The sequence below is a fragment of the Anolis carolinensis genome, chromosome 5, assembly GCF_035594765.1.
Source record: "Anolis carolinensis isolate JA03-04 chromosome 5, rAnoCar3.1.pri, whole genome shotgun sequence".
NCBI classification, from domain to species: Eukaryota; Metazoa; Chordata; class Lepidosauria; order Squamata; family Dactyloidae; genus Anolis; species Anolis carolinensis.
Window position 1 is genome coordinate 44,769,670 of NC_085845.1, and position 24,121 is coordinate 44,793,790.

General features: G+C 39.3%; 1 protein-coding gene across 4 annotated transcripts in view; it reads left to right on the top strand.

Annotated features, from left to right (window-relative positions):
- The window catches only part of il15 (interleukin 15), a 52,423-nt gene that overhangs the window by 16,779 nt on the left and 11,523 nt on the right, over positions 1–24,121 (top strand). For 3 of the 4 annotated variants that reach the window (XM_062980900.1, XM_008111866.3, XM_008111864.3), the window contains exon 3: positions 22,867–22,965. In XM_062980900.1, coding sequence (XP_062836970.1) covers positions 22,901–22,965 — 65 coding nt within the window. In that variant the 5' untranslated portion in view covers positions 22,867–22,900. Of the gene's footprint in view, positions 1–6,101; positions 6,162–22,866; positions 22,966–24,121 lie in introns of all 4 variants that reach the window. The other variant, XM_008111865.3, reaches the window with a different exon arrangement.

Consider the following 24,121-nt stretch of genomic DNA (forward strand, 5'->3'; position numbering starts at 1 on the left):
GGGTGTTTCTTGTTTTTCTGGAGTGGCTAATGTTCAGACAAGTACCCTTCATGGACAAAACTATATGTGGAAGAATCACTGGTGAATATGATCTATGATAGTCCCCATGTTGAATACTGGTTTTCTGCCCCATATGGGTTTTGATTGTGCAATATGGTCAAGAAGTGCATGTTGTAACAGCCTATGCAGGTCTGCTGAGAAGTAAGCGCTACTGTTGGTCTAATGGGGCTACCTCCTGCTTAAGTGTGTAAAGCATCACTTCTCAAAGTGAGCTTGGGGCTCCATGAAGCATACCGAGGGACTCAGCAGTTTACTCCTCCCCATCCCTCCTCCCCTTCCAAGCTTTCCCTTCTCTTTCCTACTACTCCCCTTTGTCCCCCCCTACCTTACCCCAAAAAGCCTTTTCCCCTCACTGCCCAGATCCTTTCCCCCTTGCCTTGCTTGCTTCCAAAATCCTATTTCCTTCCCACTGCTCATGGGGTGCTCTGATTGTGCTTTTCCAGCATGGCAGAAGGGAGTTGAATAGAATGGCCCCTGGGGTTTCTGCCATCATCATCATGGAGCCTCCGGTGGCGTAGTGGATTAAAGCCTTGTGACTTGAAGGTTGGGTTGCTGATCTGAAAGCTGCCAGGTTCGAATCCCACCCGGGGAGAGCGCGGAGGAGCTCCCTCTATCAGTTCCAGCTCCATGCGGGGACATGAGAGAAGCCTCCCACAAGGATGGTAAAAACATCCAGGTGTCCCCTGGGCAATGCCCTTGCAGACGGCCAATTCTCTCACACCAGAAGCGACTTGCAGTTTCTCAAGTCTCTCCTCACACACACACACAAATATCATCAGCATCATCATTACAAAGGCTGGATAGCCATCTGTTGGGGGGGGGGGGGGGTGCTTTGATTTTTCTTTTCCTGTATGGCAGAAAGAGTTGGACTGGATGGCCCTAGGGATCTTCCACTGAAATAATGTTAAGTTTATGTTGGTTAAAAACATTTTTCATTTTCAATATTGTTCTTTCTTTTTTCATTCTTTTTTGCACTACAAGATATGTGCAATGTGCATAAGAATTTGTTCATGTTCTTTTCAATCAGCTCACACAAACACTCTCCATCCATCTGCCACTGGCCCAGCCTGTCTGTCAAATTTTAAAATGCAATGCATCAAAAAGTTTGCCCATGCCCAATATATACACATTATGCACACATATTATAATATGGAGCCCCCCCCCCCCCCCGGTGCCACAGCGGGTTAAACTGCTGAGCTGCTGAATTTGCTGATTGAAAGGTTGGCAGTTCGAATCCGGGGAGTGGGGTGAGCTCCTGCTGTTGACCCCAGCTTCTGCCAACCTAGCAGTTCGAAATCATGCAAATGTGAGTAGATCAATAGGTACCTCTCCATGCAGTCATGCCGGCCACATGACGGTCATGACGGTGTCTACAGACAACAGAGGCTCTTTGGCTTAGAAATGGAGATGAGCACCACCCCTAGAGTTGGACTCGACTAGACTTAATGTCAAGGGGAAACCTTTTATACTATAATATATAATATGATATATAAACACTACTTGGGGCTCCACAAGAAACCTTGCTTCAAAAAGGGCTCAGTGGCTGAAAAAGTTTGGGAACCCCTTGTGTAAAGGATTGCAGTCTAAAAGTAACTTAGGGGTGCTTACTTTTCAGTCGGATAGTACTGTAAGACCACCAATGGTTCCCTTTGGCGGAAGATATCCAACCCACCACCTGTCATCTACAAGAGTAAAAAGCAGCCGCAGGCAACTCATTTTATGAAGTAATTTTTCCTAGTCATGTCAGTAGGGGTGGCTGTTAAAATGTTAAAATTCCCCATATTATCCTCACAGCAGGAGATTCTTTCTGCTACCTGATTGCTTGAGCTCAAACCAACTGTAGCTAAGGAGTGTTACATTTCTTTTTTTAAGAGTCTTGTGCTTCTCACGAAATTTTATTTCCCTGGGGCCTCTTTAATCTGGAATGCACATGCCGTATTAATTGTGAAGGCTCAGAGATAATAAAGTGACAAGCAAAGTTGCTAGATAGATTAAATCTTAAATTTAAAAAACCTTTACATTGCCAAATAATCTGGTGAAGATGCCCCTGGGGTTGTCTTTCTTGGCAATTCCATAATGCTTGATCTGACCATTACATGGATAATTTCTTCAGAAATAAAACTGTAACTTAAACATTTCCTAGTCTGAGGCCCAAGGACTTGAAGTTTTGCTTCCATCCCATATAACAGGTGTCTGTGTGGACATTCAGTTTCACAGATTAGAACATTTTCATTTTTCAGTGCATAATGCTAAACTATGCAGTCTAGCTAATAGTAACCAGTAACCACCTGTTTCCTTGCAAGTAGAAAACAAATATTAACAAAAAGTGACAACTGAAGTATTAAATAGTAGTACTTTCATTTGAGATTTGCCTTGATTTTATTGATAACCTTATATTTCATTTGCTTTTTTGTGGACTGTTGGTGATTAATGCTTTTTAAATATAGAGAACAAGGAAGATAAATGAGTTCTTTGTGTGGTAAATCTATTGAGACTGGAAGATTTTTTAAAAATCCATTTACTAGTGAAACATAATGCCCTATTAATACACAATTATTTTATGAAGCCATCAGGAAATCCTCATCCAAATCCTCAATCTGTCTTGGGAGTCTCTAGTAGTTAGTTACTTACTTAGACGATTTCTCATTGTCCAAGTATAATGGCCTTCCAAGTGTAGTGTCTTGGTGGTGGGTACATAGGTAACTGTGGAGTCCTATGCTTGACCCGCATGTTCTTCCACAGTGAGGACATCGGTTTCGAGGTGGAAAGCGGCCCCAGTCAGGGTTGGCTTGATGCGCCTTCCTCTTGGCACATTTCTCCCTTTCGCCCTCCATTTGTGTCTCTTCAAATTCCACAGTACTGCTGGTCACAGAGCACTCGAGGGCCAGGGCTTCCCAATTTTCAGTTTCTATGCCAAATTTTTAAGGTTAGCTTTAAGCTGATCTTTAAATCTCTTTTTCTGTCCACCAACATTCTGTTTTCCATTCTTGATTTGGGAGTATAGTAACTGCTTTGGGAGATGGGGATCGGGCATTCAAACAATGTGGCCAATCCAGCAGAGTTGATGGCATAGGAGCATCGCTTCAATGCCAGTGTTCTTTGCTTCTTCCAGCACGCTGACATTTCCTTGCCTGTCTTCCCAAGAGATTTGCAGGATTTTTCAGAGGCAGTGCTGATGGAATCATTCCAGGAGTTGAGTGTGATGCCTGTAGACAGTCCACATTTCAGAGGCATGTAACAGGGTTGGGAGGACAATAGTTTTATAAACAAGCACCTTGATATCCCTAAGGATGTCCCAATCCTCAAACACTCTCTGCTTCATTTGGAAAAATGCTGCACCCCCAGAGCTCAGGCAGTGTTATATTTCAGTGTCAATGTTGACTTATATAGAGAGATGGCTGCCAAGGTAGCAGAAATGGGAATCTCTAGTAGACCCCACAACTATCATTTTAAAGGAATTATTCGGAGTGCTAAGCTCTATTCCCAACCAAATTTTGGACAGCTCCTTTGAGATTGAAATCTGGAGAGAAGCCATCATCCACCACTGAGTCTCATTAATTAAGAAGACATTGCTTCCTAGAAAGAGTCCTTTCAGATTTTAGTTTAGTGGATGAGACAACCTTTCTGGTAGCCATGTTCAGTGGAAAACTGAATCAAGAGAATTGCAGAGGCAGAACATCACTCATTCTGTGTCTGTCCTGATACTGAAGAACAGCGAGGGATGAAAAGCTTTAGGCGGTGAAGAAAATGTCCCTTTGGCAGGTGATCTCAACCTCACTGATGAGATGGCTTGTCTGCCTTCTCCTGCAGTGAAGAAGAGAGCATAGCCTGCCGTTTCTGAGATCTCCAGAACAAATGCAATGAGTTCCATCACACCAGCTGCCGATGGCACAGCACTATGGATGGATTTCATTGTTGAATGTTTAAAGTTGTAACATAATTCTAGGGATGCATGAGCACAAAAGAAAAGGTTTTATAGCTTGGGAAGGGATCAAAATTCACATTTCGGGATAACATCATAGAATAACTTCAGACACTATCTGATTTTGGATGGTGTTTAGATTTCTTCACATTTTTTCTCCTTTGCTTTCTTTTGTGTCAGAAAATTTTAGAAGATCTCCTTATGTTTTATTTTTGCCCCATTGTTGCTTTATATTTATTAACAAAAATATAATCTTATTTGAGATATAGGCAAAGGTGACACTAGATTAGATCATTTGCCTTAAATTTGCAAATCATTCCTAACAAAGCGATCCCCTGGAAACCATAGTTAATTTTCATTTTAAAACTTCTTAAAGAGGTAAGTTCAATATGCCAAATGTGTCCTTTCTCTGTAGCAAGGTTTAGCTTGACAGAAAGTATCAAATGTATGTGAGGCATGTTTTATGTTGACAAATATAAAATGAAACACAGACCTATGTAATCAGGATGGCACAGCTGTTTGGTGGATGAAGATAGTGGGAATATAAGAACCTTGCTAGAACACATGGCCTATTAGTCTAATGCAGCAGTTCTCACCCCGTTGGTACCCAGGTGTTTTGGCCTACAACTCCCAGAAATCCAAGCTAGTTTCTCCCATGTCCTTCTTGAATACTGGTATCCAGACTGGACACAATATTCCAGGTGAAGTCTTACCAAAGCAGAATATTACTATTAATTCCCTCAACACTATACTTCTACTGATGCAAGCTAGAATTGTGTTGGCTTGTTAGCTGCTGCATCACACTGTTGACACACTGCTTAGCATGTGGTCTAATAGGTAGCCTTGATGCTTCTGGGAAGCCCAGAAGCGAAACATTAGTCTATTCCTCTCTCCTTGCTGTATGTTTCTTTGCTTCAAAGTTGTACTACCACTGAAGTTGCCCATTATTGCTATTATCTGTTGCTAGATCCATCATTTCCCCCTTTGAAGGTATTAAATTAGTGGCCACCTCAGTATATTGTTGTGATGCAGGGCTCAGTATTATTTTTTGTGCCTTCCCTCCCAGTTGATTCACTATCACATATTCACAACTAATAAAAGTAAATCAGCCTTCGGTAAAGAGGGAAGATCCAAAAAGCAAAGGGCCACAAAGGAACAGAAAATACTCATAGAGGCCTGGAGCAAGAGGAGAAAAGCAAAGGTAATGACATTTGGTCCTCTGTATCCCACAGATTCAACCATCCATGGGTTGAAAATATTTATTTTAAAATTACAACATGAAAATCTTGATTTTGCCATTTTATATACAGTATACATATAAAACATAGGTAATATATGTATACACACATACTACATTTTATATACCTATTTAATGAGACTTCACCATCCACAGATTTTGGTATTTATGAAGGGTCTTGGAACTAAACCTCAGAGCATACCAAGAACCCACTGTATTCACATTTGAATGAATATGCTTAAGTTCTGTATACTTTAAAGCTTCTGACAGCATGAAAAACAGTGAAAATGCAGTAGTTATAATAGGAAATTTCCCTTCTTGTGTGACCCTGAATGTTCTGGCAGCAGCTGCAAATCATTGTCTAAAGTATAGTTTATAAAAAAAACTAAACAAACTAATAAAAACAGATCTTTTAGTGCTGTCTGTAAAAAACAGAATAGTTGTACATGTTGGAGCTGGTTGGTAAAAAGGGGTGGATTTCTTGCGGGTAATACTGCTGCCATTGAGAATGAGAAACCTTTTTCTCTTGAATTTAACAATATATATATTTATGCTGCCTGAATGTCATGCAGTTGAACATCCTTTTTGATATACTTCAGTTGATTTTATGTCAATTTATTTTAACCAAATTGTTTTGTTTCTTTCCACTTAATAATAGCTGTAAATAAATGTATAATTTCATTTTGACTTATTTCTTATATTAACCTTAATTCCAGAACAGTAAAAATAAATTACAAGACTGTTTATCAATTAGGGCTACTTCAAAAAAAAAAAAAAACCAAAAAAAACCCCTCATTGCTTTTATTTATTCATATTATGTTGTGCAATGTGTCTCTACACCATCTCTTTGAATAGAAGGAAAATTGTTTTTGTATCTTCTAGAAACAAGCTAATGAAGGAAACCTCTGGCCTTTGGACTCAAAGAAACAAATTGCTTGTCAGGTGAGATAGTGAAGCCGAAGTAACTGATTATTACAATTCTGTTCACTTTGGTTGTAGTGATTACATTTGGCACAGCTTAAAAGGATTCGGGGATAAAATACAAAAATGCAAAGGCTGTCATTTGTTGAGGGTCCATTCACACTACAGAATTACAGCGCTTTCCTGTGTTTCCATAATTACTAACTGGAGCACCATATCATGAGGTGATGATTCCCATGCTGTGGCAGCTCCATTGGCTGCCAATCTGCTTCTGGGCTAAATATAAAGTGCTGGTCATTACCTATAAAGCACCAAATGGTTTGTTCCCAGACTATTTGCAGAACTGCATCTCCGTATACAAACTGAGCATTGTAATTTGTGGAGGAGGCCCTGCTCGCGGTCCCACCCCCGTCTCAAGCAGGCTGGTGGGAATGAGAGAGGGGCCTTCTCCATGATCACAACCTGCCTCTGCAACTTCCTCCCAAAAGAACTAAAAATTGCCCCCTCTCCCCTTGCCTTCAGAAAGTTGCCAGAAACCCACCTATGTACTTTAGGGTATAGAGAAGTCTGTCCTGACACACCCCTGCCTAGTCGTGTTAACTAGAATTGATTTTAGCCTGTTGGTTGTTGGAAACCATCCCATTGTTCTATAAGGTTTTAGCAGTTAGTTTTAGATGTTTTATCCTGTGATAAATTATATCTGTTTGGGTTATGTTAAGTCTTATCTTTGGTTAATTTTGTTTGTCATTCAGTTTAAAATTAGGCTCCTTATATTGTTTGATGTGTTCTGTTTTATTGTAATTTGTTTATGTGTCTTCTCCTTGTTGGCACTGAATGTTTGCCATATACATTGGAAACCGCCCCGAGTCTGTTTAGGGAGATAGGGTGGTCTACAAATAAAGTTTTTGTTGTTGTTGTTGTTGTTGTTGTTGTTATAATCTGGAATTCTGACATTGGTAGTTTAAGAAGGGCCTTTAAAATTCTCAGCCAGACAACTTTTCAGGCCTCACCAAACTAAACATTTCATATTTCCATAGGATGCATCAAGTCAAAATAGTCGTGTGAATAGACTGACCAGGTGTGTTGTCTTTTGAGATGGTCAGAGTTACGTTGTTTTTCTAAATGTTGCTAGATTTTCATGTATTCTACTGTGAAAGCATTTTACTCACAAATGAATGTTATTCTTCAATGGGGCTTACTTCCAGGGTGAGTGCTTGGAGGACTTACTATTTATTGCTATGAGTCCAGAATGATTTGAACAGTATTGGTTTCCAGACAAAAATGCCCCTTTCAACTTCTTCCTCATCTGAATCTGCTTACTTTGCACACTTACAAGTACTTTTTTCAGTGTTTGCTCACGAACTGATTCAGATTATTTGAATTCTTTATTTACCCCTGTTACCACCACTTCTATAGAAATCCTCAGGCATGTTTGCAAACACAGTAGTCATAGTAATAAAGACAATTGACAATAAGAAACTCTAGTTATCTCACATAGAAGCCAAAAGCTTTGCAAGTACTTTTTGTCATTGTCAGAATATTATGGTATTCCTGATCCAAGCTGAAACCTGAGTTACTTGGATATTTGTTTGTGTTTAGACATGGACTCCCTCCTTTCACTTTTTAAAAATCGTGTCAGAAGCGACTTGAGATCATACTGCAAGTTGCTTCTGGTGTGAGAGAGTTGACCATCTACAGAGACATTGCCCAGATGTGTTACCACCCTGTTGGGAGGCTTCTAGAGGAGGGTGACTAAAATGATTAAGGGTCTGGAGAACAAGCCCTATGAGGAGCGGCTTAAAGAGCTGGGCATGTTTAGCCTGCAGAAGAGAAGGCTGAGAGGAGACATGATAGCCATGTACAAATACGTGAAGGGAAGTCATAGGGAGGAGGGAGCAAGCTTGTTTTCTGCTGCCCTGGAGACTAGGACGCGGAACAATGGCTTCAAACTACAGGAAAGGAGATTCCACCTGAACATCAGGAAGAACTTCCTCACTGTGAGGGCTGTTCGACAGTGGAACTCTCTCCCCCGGGCTGTGGTGGAGGCTCCTTCTTTGGAGGCTTTTAAGCAGAGGCTGATGGACATCTGTCGGGGGTGCTTTGAATGCGATTTCCTGCTTCTTAGCAGGGGTTTGGACTGGATGGCCCATGAGGTCTCTTCCAACTCTACTATTCTATGATTCTATGATTCTCTCATCCCCCGAAATAGAGCTGACAGACGGGAGCTCATTCCGTCTCGTGGATTCGAACCAGCAACCTTTGGGTCAGCAACCCAACCTTCAGGTCAGCAGTCCAGCTGGCACAAGGGTTTATCCCATTGCTCTACCACAGCTCTCTTTCACTTACTGTCATATCCACCAAGCAAAAAACTGTAATAGAACCACACTGTTCTGTTTTGGTTTCTTCCATTTTTTTCTTGTAGGTTTTTTAACTGGAACAATTGGCAATCACCTGGACATTTTTAAAAGTCATTGTTGTGGAATTTAATAATCACAAATTTATTTTTACATATGTAACTTAGTGTTGTTTTACATTGCCTTATAATTTTTGCTTGCATCACAGTACTTCTGGATATGCCTGAATAAGAGTTGCTGTTGATTCAGTTTCAGTAGCTGAATAGTATGGTAATGAACTTTACGCTCTAGAAAAAGAATAATAAATCATATCTGTTTTATGGTTGCATTTTTTTCAGTGCTTGAAACGTAACACTTTAATTAGAGTTGGAAGTAGATATCGACTGGTGCAGAGAAGAAAACATTGTTTTTTTAGGACAGAGGTTTTCAACCTGTGGGCCGCAGCTCAGCAGTGGGCCGCAAGAACGAAAATCCGGTCCACGAACTTCCTTCCTCTTTATTTATTTTATTCATTTTATTTCCACCCCTTTCTGCAGAGCTGACCATTGCATTGGATAGACCACATCACTTCTAGATTATTAAATATGGTTTTCTGTGGGTGAGCAGATGGTGACTACTGGATGGCATATGTTCTGTATCAGAAACTAGAGCTGATGTGGTCTATCTAAGGCAATTTTCTGAATCAGCACCCCAAATAACCAAGCCGAATCTAAAGTTGACCAAAAACTGATTCATAATCTCTTTGATATTAATGTTGAAGAGTGGTCCCTGGTCAATGTGGCCCCTGGTCAAAAAAAGGTTGGGAACCACTGTTTTAGGACATAGTCAGGGGTTTTTTTTTAAAGGACGGCGTGGGGGGGGGGGTTACATTCCAGAACTGTGTTTAATGAAAAGGTAGTCTAGATGTGCTCAGATAGCCTTATTTCCATCCAAGGTGTCTATACATTAAAAAAAACTGCTTTTGTTCATGTTAGCTCCACAAACATGCATATTAAATATAATTAAGAGTAACAACAGGAGTCACACTATTCACCTTTGCGAACTCATTTTATTGTTGGAAGGGGGTCTTGTGATTATCATATATGTTGTGCTTCACATTACTTTCCGCCATATGGCTAGGGCCACTCCATCTCCTCTCCTCCCCATGTATGTGTATATATGTGTGTCCATATTTTATATGTATGCCTCAATGGGACACTGGCCTCCTATTTAGCAAAGCAAAATAGCTGGCATTTAAATGCTGATAGATGGACATATGCTAATATGTACAGTAGAGTCTCACTTATCCAACACTCGCTTATCCAACGTTCTGGATTATCCAAAGCATTTTTTATAGTCAATGTTTTCAATATATCATGATATTTTGGTGCTAAATTCATAAATACAGTAATTACTACGTAGCATTACTGTGCATTGAACTACTTTTTCTGCCAAATTTCTTGTCTAACATGATGTTTTGGTGCTTCATTTGTAAAATCATAACCTAATTTGATGTTTAATAGGCTTTTCCTTAATGCCTCCTTATTATCCAACATATTCGCTTATCCAACATTCTGCCGGCCTGTTTAAAAAAAATAAAGGCAAATCACACTATGGCAACACAGAAATGAGAATAATTTCATAGTAGGAAGAATCGCAGACCTCCCATTTCCGAGTGCCACCCACCAGCATCCTGACTCAACAACAATGCCTCTTTGATCCACAGGCACATATATAATAACACTGGTTTACCAGAAAATGTGGGTTTAAGAGTAGATTTTTTAAACTTGAATTTAAGGCCTCAGTTGTGAAAAAGAACAGAATTAGATTATAATCCTGAAGAATGTTGTGTGTTAAGCTAACACCAGATATGAGGTGGGTATTTTTTTCCCCATGTGACAACCCTAAGTGTGGATATGATTATAACCTTAAAGAGACATTTTAGTGCCCGAGAAGCACCCTCAATATAAGCCACTCACAGTGCCCTGGGCCAACTAAGCTTTTATATACTTGAGGCAGAAAATCCCACTGAAAATACTTCTCTCACTCCCTGTCATTAAAAAAAACCATGCAGTAATAATAAAGGAAATAACCGAGATGCATTGCCCTTTCATGACACTCAAACTGGCTGCCTAAAACAGCTGTCTCGTTCTGTGTAAGGGTACTTCAGAAATTTGATGCATAAATCCATGAAAAGACCCTGTTTGTATTAAACATAGCCTTGAGAAATAAATGGCTGAATTTTTGGTTAAAGGCTAGGAAAAACGTACTACAAGCTAAAAGCTCAATCAGAAGAGGTGAACATTTTATAAGTGTTGAGAATTTCTAGTTCTTTTTTTATTTGATTTTACCTGCACATTGCTAAGTGTGCATCCCTCCCTCATCTCTTCTTCCCTTAGATTCTTTCTTATTCACTGATCATGTGTTACATTTAGTCTCATCCAACATTTTAGAAACCTTTACTGTTATTATTCAGGGGTTACTAAATTGCTAGTAGCATTACATTAACGGAACATTAGAGTTATTTTGTTTTGGTGCACACATTTCTTTGACTCTTGCTTTATTGCTGTTGATTCTATGTCTTAGAAATAATTGTATGTACTGGCTATCTTAGCTAATTCTAGAATAATGCAAACAGACAGCCAAGTAGAGATATATTACATTTTGGAAGATAAAGGGTTATTTTAGACTGGCCTGGAAAGTAGGCATGAAAAGTCCTTGGTAACGCTAGAAGTACCCTAAATGTTCTGAGATGACAAAAATGTCACATGGATCTCCAAAGTAAATACAGTTTGTACAGGAGCAAAACCTGGGACTTTTTTCTTGTGTGGAGGGGTTGTCAGTTTTCCAAACAATTCCCTTGGACAAATGCTTACAGTTGAACAGTTTTACTTCTGAAAATGATTTTTCTATGAATTTGCTAGAGAGCCCCTGGTGATGCAGCAGGCTATAGTGCTGAGCTGCTGAACTTGCTAACTGAAAGTTCGGTGGTTTGAATCCGGGGAGCGGGGTGAGCTTCTGCTGATAGCCCCAGCTTCTGCCAATTTAGCAGTTCAAAAACATGCAAATATGAGTAGATCAACAGATACCACTCCAGTGGGAAGCTAACAACACTCCATGCAGTCATGCCGGCCACATGACCTTGTAGGTGTCTACAGACAACGCTAGCTCTTCAGCTTAAAAATGGAGATGAGCACTAACCCCCAGAGTATGACATGACTAGACTTAATATCAGGGGAAAACCTTTACCTTTACCTAGGAATTTGTTAGCTCTTCCAGGCAATTCTGTAGTATATTTTCTCAAGAAGTTACCATACAGTTGTGATGGAGGGCCTAGTAAATTCCTATATAGAATATACTTCTCGAGGAATTTCTAGGTCCTCCAACACAACTCTATATTCTACTGGGACCAGAGTGAGGTCATTTAATGGCATTTGCTTGTATCCACGGTTTCACGTAACTGTCTTGGAACATGTCTCCTGCAAATATTACTTTACAGTTGATAATAAGCCTTTTAAAATATTGATTGAATAATTGCATCTGCTAAACATGCTCTGGTTTGTTCAAGGTAACTTAAATCATGAAACCACTAATATTTCTTTGCAGATGATCTTGCTTTATTAGTTGTCCATTTCTAATTACCCTGCTGCTATTTGCACATTTTTTTTTGTTCAGCCCCTTCCCCGTTGTTCCAAACCATTGTTCATTTTGCTGAAGATAAGACTAAATGTCCCCCAAAAGGCCACAGCACGCTTTGAGTTCCTTGTTCAGCCGGGCAGTCTCTTCCATGACAGATGAATGCCGACTACCTATTAGCAGCTAATGCATTGTGTTTGGGGCACTTGCATGATTAAACCACCAAGTACAATTGACAAGGGTGACTTTTAACAATATACTGAGAATTGCTGAAGCTGTCCTATTCTTTCATTCTCACTTTGTGCATAGCTGAAAAGGCAAAGAAGTGGCACACAATCTTGGATCTTAAAGATAATTGTTGCTAGCCTTTGTTATTAATTAAACAGGGAAGCAGAGACTTATAGTTATGGGGTTCTGATAATTCATGGATATCCATCACACAGGCAGTGGTTCTTCCATAGCCTAATTTTTTAGCTGAATCCCTTTTTTGTGGAGAGGGGATAATCGTAAAATTCGCTTGTACACTCTAAAGTGGTGGGGAAGACTGGAATGGAGAAAGTGATACAACCCACTGATAATTTACTTTCAAAAAAATGGGAGATGGCCTTCAAGATGAATAATCTTTTCTGGGTGTCCTTTGAAATGATGCATCATTTATGTGACACATAAATATTGTAATTCCCTCATTTAAATTGCCTGATAAATCAAAGCAATTTGTTCATAATGAGGGGAAAGCTTAACCTTTTATTATTCATGGCACCTTTGAGTACTAGAGAGAAACATACACACCAACATCTCATGGGTAAGAACAGACACACTTCTGCACGAGTATATGGGGCTGTAGATGGGGATGGGCAAAATTATCTCTATGCCTTCCTCTGGTTGGTTCTTTCTGCCTTCTGGACTGACTTCCAGGCTCTTCTTTGCATTTCACGAGGCATTGGTGCATAGAAGACTAGAGAAGCACGTTTGCCTCTACCGTTCTACACAACCACAGTAAGCATAATATTTACCCACATTGGAACTGGAAAGATCACCCTCTGCCATGGTTCACTGTCTGTTTTATTTTTAAAGACCCAATTTTTGGGGAACCTAAATATCCACATAGGAGCAGTTTTGCCACATTTTTGTCATCCCGGTCCTTCAATTCTGGAATTCCCTGCCCAGGGAAGACAGAATGGCCCCCTCCGGCAGCAGGCTAAAACCTTTTTATTCAGACAGACATTTAAAGATGAAGGTGTTTAAGTCAGGGGTACAGTGGTTTTATATGCTTGTATAGTTTTAACTTGAATTGTTTTTAATATTAATGTTTAATACTGTTTTAATATTTGTATATTGTCTATTTAAGTTGTTTTGTAATACTTTTAATTGTGAGCCGCTTTGAGTCTCTGTATGGAGAGAGAAGGCGGGATATAAATAAACATCATCATCATCATCATCATCATCATCATCATCATCATCATCATCCCTTGGAGGTTTTAAATCCAAGAGAAGCCTTTTTTTTATTTAATCCAGATGTGACTTGGAAATGACTTTACACATTGAGATAAAGACTCATTTTGGTCCAAGATCGTCAACAAGACAAAAAATGTGACAGAAGAGTTCATTTTGAGCCAAAAATAATTTTTTAAGAAGGCCAAGAGTTTTCAAAAGCAGCCGTCGATATTACAGGCTTCTCATTTCTGGCTTAATGGGACTTGCCGGAAGCTCAGAATAGCAGCAGTGACAGCATTTCTACTCTATTACTAGTTGCCAGTCCCTCTTCTCAACTGTCTTTTCCTCTCCAGAGAAGCCAAGGCGATGCATGCTGAGGAAGCAGTTCAGAATCTCCAAGGAATGGGAACAAGGTGGCAGTTTTAGATTTGCCACACCCAGTGCTTCAGTACAAAACTAAATAGTTCTGTGTTGCTTTTCCAAGGTCCCACTGATACAATTGACCTACCTGAGTTGGGAATAGCATGATTCTGTGTCGCACCAACAGAATAATGTTTATTTTTGACTGTTTATCAACTACTTGTTTCTAAAGGTTTCAAAACAGTATACAAGCATAGAACACACAATATAAAATCTTATACAAAGGCAATGTACAATAACTTATTAGTCATACAAGTAAAATGCACGATCACTGTGCTACAGTGCCAAAGCTTACAATAAATAGATGTGTTTTCAACATGTGCCAAGAAGTTAGGATTATCAGAGCATGTCTAATATCAGTCTGTCTGCTATTTCAGTTGACTCATCTTTCTTCTTTCATTGGAAAAACAGTATCAGCCGTGTGCATTCACTGCTGTGCCAAGATTTTTCTTCATCTTTCAAATCTTAAATGTGTGCTTCCTTTGTGCATACCCCCTCCCCCGCCTTGCCTGCCTATTTGAAGCTTCTGCCCAAAAGACTTTCATTATCCAGTTTTTATTCTTTATTTAGTCTCATTGATAACATTCTCCTGAAACTCCAGAGTTCAGGATGTACCAAAAGTAACCAGGTCAGAAGAGCTCCTCTTCACACCTTCTAAATTTTGAACCTCTGTATCATGGCATTTCTATGTGTTTTCTATAGAAATAATGTTTTATCTCCTAATATTTCAATAAAAATACTGTGATTTTCCCGTCTTAATGGAGTGCAGTGGTGTATTTGTGGAACACCTCTGCCTTCTACAGCAGATCTAGTACTGGTGAATTTGTTTTGGGTTTCATTCCAGAGTTTAAAGGAAATATCCCATTTGCTGAATCCTATTCTCAAAGTAGGTTCAGCAATTTGAGTAATGTTAGTTTGGAATAAAATAGCAACCAGTTGGGGGCATCCCCGAAACTGGATGCCATTGCATGTTTTCCAACTGCTTCTTATCACCAGATAGATAAATAGTAGGCATGTGCAAAAAATTGAGAAGAGTCAGAAATCGTAAGAAAACCAAAAGTTTTGAAAGTTGGAAGCAATATCTGAAGCATTTGCGTGGCCCACACCAAATATTTTAGAATTGAAACGTACCCATACTTATTCGTCTTAGTTTTCTAAATCTCAGAAGGCTCCCAAAGTCAGTTTCAAATTCAGTGCAAGGAAGCAAAGTCATTAAGCCATAAAGGCTTCCTGCCTGCCTTAGTGCCTGCCTTGCTATTCCGCTCCCTGGAATTAATGCAATCTCAGCATTAGGAGCGGTGAAAAGAGGGAGCAGTGGATTTTGGGAAGGGGAGGAGCCCTATGGCAAAGAATTCAAAAGACTCTGCCCTAAACTACATTTCTCAGTATGCATTAGCATCAGAAAGCCCCAATTAGATGAGGAGATCAATCTGTAGCCAGCTAGAGTTTCAATACATTTGTTAATTTGTTAATATTCTACACTATGATTTCTGTTCCTGGGTTATAAATGTCATTTCCTAATTGGTTCTATCATAAAACATGGTGAAACTTTATTACACTGCAAACACCTTCTCTTTTTTTGCGCAAGGGGCATTGTCCTATATGTAGCACATTTCGCTTTGTTGAGTCTCCACCAATTTAGCGAAGTTTGTGAATTAACAGTGGTAAATGTGTTCTACCATTGGAGCAAGTTTCACCTCAATAGCTTTAAAAATGAGGGAGAAAGGAGCCCCTGAAGTTTCCCCAATTATAGTAATTAGATTATGCGCAATTATTGTAACAAAATTGTAACAAAATTTCATAAGTCTCATTATAGTGAGAAAATTTTCACTAAGTGTACTTCAGAAACACGTTAGAAATGAAGTACCAGAGCCCCCCCCCCCAGTTTTGTAATGACCTTTGAACCATTTTTAATGGATCACACATCCCACATAGAGCTAACACAAACAGTGGAGATGATATTATACTGTACTGCAAAATATCTTTTGAATAGTATAGCCATTCCAGACAATCTTCTGTCTGGAAATATTACATAAGAATTATGGCTGATTTCAAATTGGGATCTTTTCAAAATTTTAGGACAAATTATTTTTTTGGGAGGAGTACTATAACTCCATCACTATTCCAGTGTATTTATTTATTTTGATAAATATCAGAATAGCTGAAGACTTTAGGAGCTTTTGCTTGGATATTCAAATATGCAACAATCTGTTTACATACAAATACTGAACTAAAAGTCAACACAAAACCCCATTGCTACCCTTCCTGCCATGAACTTTGTTCATCTCCTGCCCATACTTACACCAAATTTCACTTTTGAAAGGAATATCTCCATTTCAAAAGCCCTACTTGCCTTTGGTTATTCCAGTATACACAAAACTTTTTTTTATAATGACAATGCCACGTTTTCTAGACCTAGGTAACCACCACCAAGTAACCTTCCAGCCATTGTGTCTCAGCCTGATTCTTCTGATTTCATAAAAGGGCACACAGGTTAAAAAAAAAGCCAGCTTTTTCTAGAAAATTGAAAGTTAAAAAGGGTGTTTTTCTTTTAAAAAAAATTAAAGTCCCCGGGCATCTAAAAAAGTGATTTCACTTTGAAAATGGAAGAATGTCATGTGCTCCAACAACAACCACAGGGCAAGAATGAATTATTTTGTTGATGTTGGTTCAGTTTCAGTTACTCCTGCTTGTGCTTTACTATTTCCTTCACATCCCCACATTTCTGTACATTTATCCAATTTTAACCCTTTCCTTCCCCATTTCCATCCATCCCTCCATTGTTCTCTAATGGCCTCAATTTCTGTGCCCTGAATGTTATATAGTTCTTATTGTAGATGAAGAGATGGCCCTGGATGACCCCAAAGCTCACTTGTTATTTTAGGCAAGCGGGAAAGGCAAGGCACATAATTTCCTAAATAACACAGCACTGGGAGCTTGAGGCTCAAAGTGCTCCAAGGCTTATTGATTTTTTAAAAAAGTGTCTTTGGAGGCGTATTACTGTAAAGATTGAAAGGTAAAAACCCTAGTTCATGCTGGGCAAGGATCTGAATGGAAAGAACTCTGCTTTGATTTAGCCAAGAGAGGACCATTACTGACGATGACCAGAATGTAAGATAAAAGGAAAATGCTAAAAGAAAGAAACTGAGGAAATGCCAGGACCAATTAATTAAACAGCTTATGTAATCAAACCTTCCCACTATTGTCTGTTTTCCCTTCTAGTTTTCTCCAGCCTGGCTTTCCTTCTCCCCAAAGGGACTTTATCCCACAATGCCCTCCTCTCATTTCTAAACATTTAGAATTCATTGATGGTACAATTTATGACGGAAGCCTTCCCATGACGAAGGGGAATCTCCCATCAGCGCCATGCTTCGTTAGAGAAAGGTCTGAAATAGTCCCAAAAAGGGGAGCAGGGAGAAGACAGTCAGACATTGTCTTCTGGACACAGGAACTGGGATATAACTGGAGAAAACATCCAGAACCATGTGGAAAAGGAGCTGTCAAATTAGCCCGTGTTGAATAGCTTCAGTGATGTTGAGTAAGGGGCATTCCTATGGACAGTCTGCTAGCAAGCATTGACTTTTCTCTCCCAAAATCCTGCTTCATGAGTGTGGCATGGTAATTTTTTAAAGTCAGGTTTCCCTTCAAGTGGTGTCTGGTGTAAGATCGGCTGTTTGGGTCTACTCTAGAGCAATGGAATCTGAGGGGAAAGTCAAGTATCCCATAGACTTTTTAATGGAGTGGGTGCGGACTACATTGGCTCATGGGATAAATCTGAAAACACCTCTGGACAGAAGGGGCCAACCGGATGGCCAGAGGGGAGCACTTGAATCCCCCCCGTGAAAGATCAGCTATTTCTGGCTTTCGCACCAGTCAACAGTGGGGAGGGCTCTAAGGGAACTTCCTACAAGCACCCCCCTCCCCTCTGCATTCAGCCTTCCTGTAGCACAACCCACCCTCTTGCCCTCAGTTCAATATGAATTATACTGGTCACACTAGGGCCGGGTAGGAATTTTTTCCCTCCTCAGAGAGGAGGGTTTTTTCACCTACCCCATATTGAAGCTGCTGGGAGTAAGGAGTTTATACGGGTGGGGCTGTCATAACTAGGTGTTGCTGGCAGGAAGCGGGAGGAGAGCTTAGATCGGCATACACCTTGATACCCCTACATTTTGGGGTGAAGGGGGACTTGGATCTATCTTTGAAGGTTCTATGGCTTCGGGGGTTCCTCAAAATATCTTCTTTAGGGCTTACCTTGAGGGACTTGCCTCCCCACTATTGGGTTATATGGGTTGGGGGGGGAGGTTCCCAGGGACAGCCTTCTAGTAATAACTGGTCGGGATAGCAAACCATCAATGTGGATTGCCCCTGGGGTCAGGTGTTTCACCCAGTGGTAGGCTTGGCAGGTAGTCTGAGAATGATATCTGGCCTCACGCCATTACCCATGTCGCAGTGCTCCCCCCACAATTAGTTACTTAGCCCAATTTACCAGTTTTCTAATTAAGTCAATAAATGGCCCATTTATTTCTCCTCATTTTGTGTGTGAAGAGGAATGAGAAATGGAAGGATGTATTTTATAATGCTATGAGACATAACACCACGGTAATATGATGCTTCCCCACTATGTGGGCTAGAGTACTAAATCTCATAAACCATAGCAATAGATAAAAAGTATTGTTCATTTTTAACGTGGGCATCTTTGTCATTCTAGTTCTTCACAATGTTGTAGATTCTGATGTTTTTGTGAACTTTTTGTTCAAACCATGGTCCAAAATGGCTGTTTTAATTGCTTTTACTTGTACATCATCCTGGGAACCCTTGTAGGTTAGGAGGTAATATATAGATACTTTAAATAAATAAATATTCCTATAAATATTCTAAACACCAGATTTTATGAATGTTCATCAGATATGTCTAACAAAACATAAAAATAAGCTGGGATAGGTTGTTGCAGAATTCCCAAAACATGGAAGATATCCACTGCCACTGCATAATTCTGGAGAAGGGTTTTTACTCAGATTTGGACTTATACTGAGGAGTAATTTAGTTTGTTTTGTATTTTGTTTTCAAACGCTACATACTGAGTAAGTTGAAGAAAAATTCACCAGAATATCTACCTGTTTTTTTTGTTGTTTTTTTAAACACCATGGGTCAAAGTAGCAAAAATTACTAGCTTCTCCCTTTTCCCGCCAATGAAAATAAATCATCAACATTGGCTGTCCCAATGATTCAGGTTCTTAAGCAGTAATTATCACCAACATGCTCATGATACAAGTGTTTGGGGAAATAGTGCATACCGCTAGTCTGCTGATGTGGTTAGGATTGGTACTTGGGAGATCCAGATGCAGTCCTCACTGTGATATGAAACTCAGTAGGCTATCTTATAGCTTAGTCCACTTCATTGGGTTGTTATTAATATAAAGTGGAGAAGAGGAGAAGCCTATATGTCATTTTCAGCTTGAAGAGAGGATATAACTGTACTGAATATATGAATATAGGTTCGATGTTAGAGCCATATTTCTGAGTCTTGTCTGACCTGAGTTTGGAAAAGACCTCAAGTATATAAAAAATTTATCATCTCTAGACATTTTTAGTCTTCCAGCACAATTCTATGGTATGTTTTCACCAGATGTAATTGATTTCACTAGGGTTCACTATTATATATTTAACAAGATAAAATGAAATATAAATATATGTATGAAAGGTAGTGTATGGAAGAGGAATGAATGAAACCTAATAATTTTGAAGACACCATTCTAAAATATTAAGGCCCACAATGACTAACTACCTGCTTGCTGAACTGTAATTAAAAGTTGCTAATGAAACCTGAAATAGTTGACCTGCCTGGTAAACTGTGATAAGAACTGTGACTGATAAGATAAAGGTTTACATCAAGTTAAGCAAATGTTTACAACTGTTAAGAAGGAAGTCAACACAAGACCAACACTAATCAAGAAGAGTCAACATCTGGTCCAGGAAACTGAGAGGGAGCCAGGATGGAAGATGTCTATGATTCATTTACAACTTTGGGACAACATCAGCAAAATATTGTTATATAAGTGACCTTGTGAAAATTCAGAAATTGTGACAGACAGTGATGCTGTTCACCCACCATGCTCAGTGGAGATGGTGTATGGGAGTGGCAGACTTGCAAGGAAGCAGTCTGGTCACTGGGCCTCCTTTTCTCATGGGAAGAGAAAGGAGTGCATTTTGGCATCATGATACATGTTGCAGGCCATCAGTTCTGCTGTATGGAAACAGGGGTCTGATCCTTGGCATTGTTCTTAGGGAAAAAAGGATGCATTTTGGAGTTTGGGTGTTTTGGAGTTTTGTGTTGGCAGGCTGCAGGAAAACAGGGCCTGGCCTGAGCAGGTGCATCTCCAAGGAGGGAGAAAATATATGGCAATATTTGGATGTGTGCATGAGGATGAATGCCTAAACATGTGTGTGAATGCTGAGTGAAAATGTAAACCCCCCCCCCCTTTTGTCTGTTTGTTAGCCAATTTAAGTGTAGTAGGTTGTGAATCCAATGTAGTTACATAGATTCTGTATGTCTGTATGTCTAATGTTGTTCTTTGCTGTTCTGTAAAAGTTCTGCCGTACCCTCTCACACTGAAATTGCAATACAAAGAACCTATGCTTTAAAGTTATTGAAAAGTTATTCATAACATATCTGCATTTCCATGTTTCCACAGTAAGTCCAGAAATTTATGGGGATCATAATGTATCTGCTTCCTGAGGCACCCGCCTCAATACTTTGTTTCAGGAATGTAACTTCTGTAGAAAAGGTTCATCAGCAGGCTCTACTGATTGTATTGGTTTTCTTCCTGACGGACTGTTCTGTGGACTCATTTACATTTGATGCAGCATCTCCAAATGAAAGCACAGCGCCATTTGAAAATGAGTTCAGAGATGCTGAAAATTTAAACACTATTTCAGTAAATGGTTACAAGGAATGAGCAAACTAGAAGTGTTGTGATAGTGTTTATTTTATCATTGCAATCCTATATGTGTCTACTCAGAAATGAACACTATTATGCTTAAAAGTGCTTATTGTGAAGTATGTATGCATGAGGTTGCAGTTGCATTTTTGTGTAGGGCATATTGAACTTGTTAATTTCTCAGTTGTGGGGGGAACATAAGGGATGTAGTATGTAGTATTTACTGCCATAAGAATTACTGCCACAAGATTTGTCATAAATATTGGACACAAATATTAATAACAATCTCTTTCCCAAGAGAACAAAGAGTGAAAGGACATTCCCCACTTGGTAGCTAGTCAGCATCAATTAATTGGGCCATATATTGAAGGGATTAGAGTGTCCTCGTTTCGTCTTGCCATGCCTTGGAGCATAAAGCACCAACAACTAAAATTAGTCAGATGTCATTTTCTAAGATTCTAAGCCAGGCATTTGAACTGCTATCTCTGGTTCATCAGCCAGATAAATGATGCTTGCCATGTGAATGGATTTTAATATGCAATAAAAGAATCAGTCCATCACATGTTGCTTAAGTAGGAGATTTAATCATAATTTAACCTGACCAGTAAAAGCCCATGCTTGAAAGGAAATTCTATTGTATTTTAAACAATGCTAATAGGGAAAAATTACTGCTTAGGTTGTAAAATTGCTGGGTTTTAAAAAATAAGCTATGTGACACTATTTGCCTCTATTTATCTTCAGGCCAACTATGTAAGGTAGGTCCCTTTCATTCTTGGTTTGACATGAAGATAGCCATTGATAAATGGTTTTTACGGCTTAAAAAAACACCAAAAGAACCCCTGGTCTTTCACCGTAAGCCACCAACAGAATTGCATTTGTTTTTCTGTATTATCAGAGGATGTTATGTATATTTTCTTGTATGTTTCTCCAACATATTTAGAATGTGGCTAGCAAATGACTATTGATCGACTCCAAGTTCTCTTCCAAGAAAGGCAACACTATCACATTTTGCTTCTTCTGTTCCTTCTGTTGTAGTTCAGATGGTTTGAAGAGATCTCAGTGGGATCCCTCCAAACCAGTGGTTCCCAACCTTTTTTGACCAGGGATCACTTGACCAGGGAACACTTTGACCAGGGACCACTCTCCAACAGTAATACCAAAAGGGTTACAATTCAGTTTTTGGTCAGCTTTAGATTCGGTTTGGTTATTTGGGGTGCCGATTCAGAAAACTGCATTGCATCAGCTCTAGTTTCTGATATAGAACATGTGCCATCCAGTAGCCGCCATCTGCTCACCTACAGAAAACCATACTTAATAATCTAATATCTCCTCTCTCTCGCACTCCTCCAACAGTGGCAAGTACCCCTGGTGCATGCGCAGTTGCAATTTTACCCACATGTCTCACAGACCTTATTTTAGGTTTCGTGGCCCACAAGTGGGCCTCGACCCACAGATTGGGAACCACTGCTCCAAACCAACTGAAGCATGATAGAAATGAGACCCCCTCCAAACCGAGCTACAACAGAAAAAAACATCTGATACAAAATCTAGGCCTGCCAGTCTAACATCTTCACTTTTCTTCTTCTGTATGATTTATAATGAAGAAACCAGTGGAGCTTCAAAATCTTGAATGGGGTATTTTGAGCACTTTGTGTTTTGTTTTATAGCCAACACAGTTACCCCTGAATAGGTTTGTGAATTTGATAGGTAATTTATTAACCTAGCAAGTTCTGTGTTATTGCCTCAGCAGTACAATTGTTTCAGCAGAGCAGAGAAACAGGTTTGCATGCTGGAATTTGGTCCTCAGTTTCTTTTGTGTATGTTTCATTACCAGTAAATGAATCACATGTTTAGAACATGTTTCTAAATGATTAAGAAAAATGTATGTAAAACGAAAGTAGAATTTTTAGTGCAATGTATCTGCATAGTATTAACTCTCTTTTGTGCCTGAATTATGTCTTTCAGAAAACACGCTTGAGATGTTTGCCTTCAGTAGCAAATGTTTGTCATTATGAGCAATTATTTCTGGAGTTCATTCATTAATGTTTCCCTCTTCATTCTTTGGTAATTATAGCTTCAAATAATGATTTTATTTACTTGTACATTACAGGATAACTTACCAACTCCAGTTAGAATAAGCGAGGCAAAGAGAATCTATGGTCCTTATACTGAACCCTCCAAATATCTTTGTTTTAAAGTGATAGTACATTTCAGACATCATAGTGCAATTCTTCCTTTCATGATTTGACAGTAAAGGGGGAAATCAGGTTTGGTTGTGATGATGTTTATATATCTTAAAGAAAAAAAGAAAACAGCTGAGGAAAACAAGTATTACAACTGAAATGGAAGAGGACTACTGCATGTTCACGAAATGCTAGGAATTGCTTTGTTGGTGTTTACCACTCTAAATGACAATTTAGAGGAATGCTATTATGTATAATGGGGTGAGTGGGGGTTAAAATAATACATTCAATGACAACAATAATGATCACAATGGTGATAATTACAAATAGAACACAAATGGAATTACATTTTCTTGAAAATCACAAGATTGCATACAAATATGGGCCAGTGACTTTGACCATGGCTGTTAGTCAAACTTCCGGCAAAACTGTGCTCTAAAGAGAAATCAAAAATGTTCTCAGTTTGAGTCCTGTGCAGATTTTTTGTAGTATTAATATTTTTCATGTTCAAGTTTATTCTACCTCAGCAAATTACCAGTTTGCAAATTTCAGACTACAAAAATACTTGCACATGTTCTCATACATCTGAAAAGTCCTCAGTTTTAAACCTGTACAAGCAGGCTATCTATTGATTAGGACCGACTGAATTCTGTGAGAGTGTACACACATACAGGTTTTCCAGAACTTTTCATCAGGCTAGATAATTAAACATGATGGCAGAAGAGCATCTGCAACCCTGCAAATGTTCATACACTGTAGCTGTGAATGCTGCAGTTAAACTCAGCTCTGAAAGGGACACTGGTAGGCTTGAAAATTAACTGATTATATCTAGCAGTGCATGCACTGGAGAAGGAAATGTTGGACTATCTTCTCTAGAAACACTATGTAAGCTGCAGCCCAGAGATTATTGCTTTAGGCAAAATGAACAGATTCCTTACGTGGCATCCAAGAGAAATACAAAGAAACAACACAATCCTTGCATGAGCAAAATAAATTCATGATTAAATTTAGGTGGGGTGCTATGTTAAAAAAAGAGT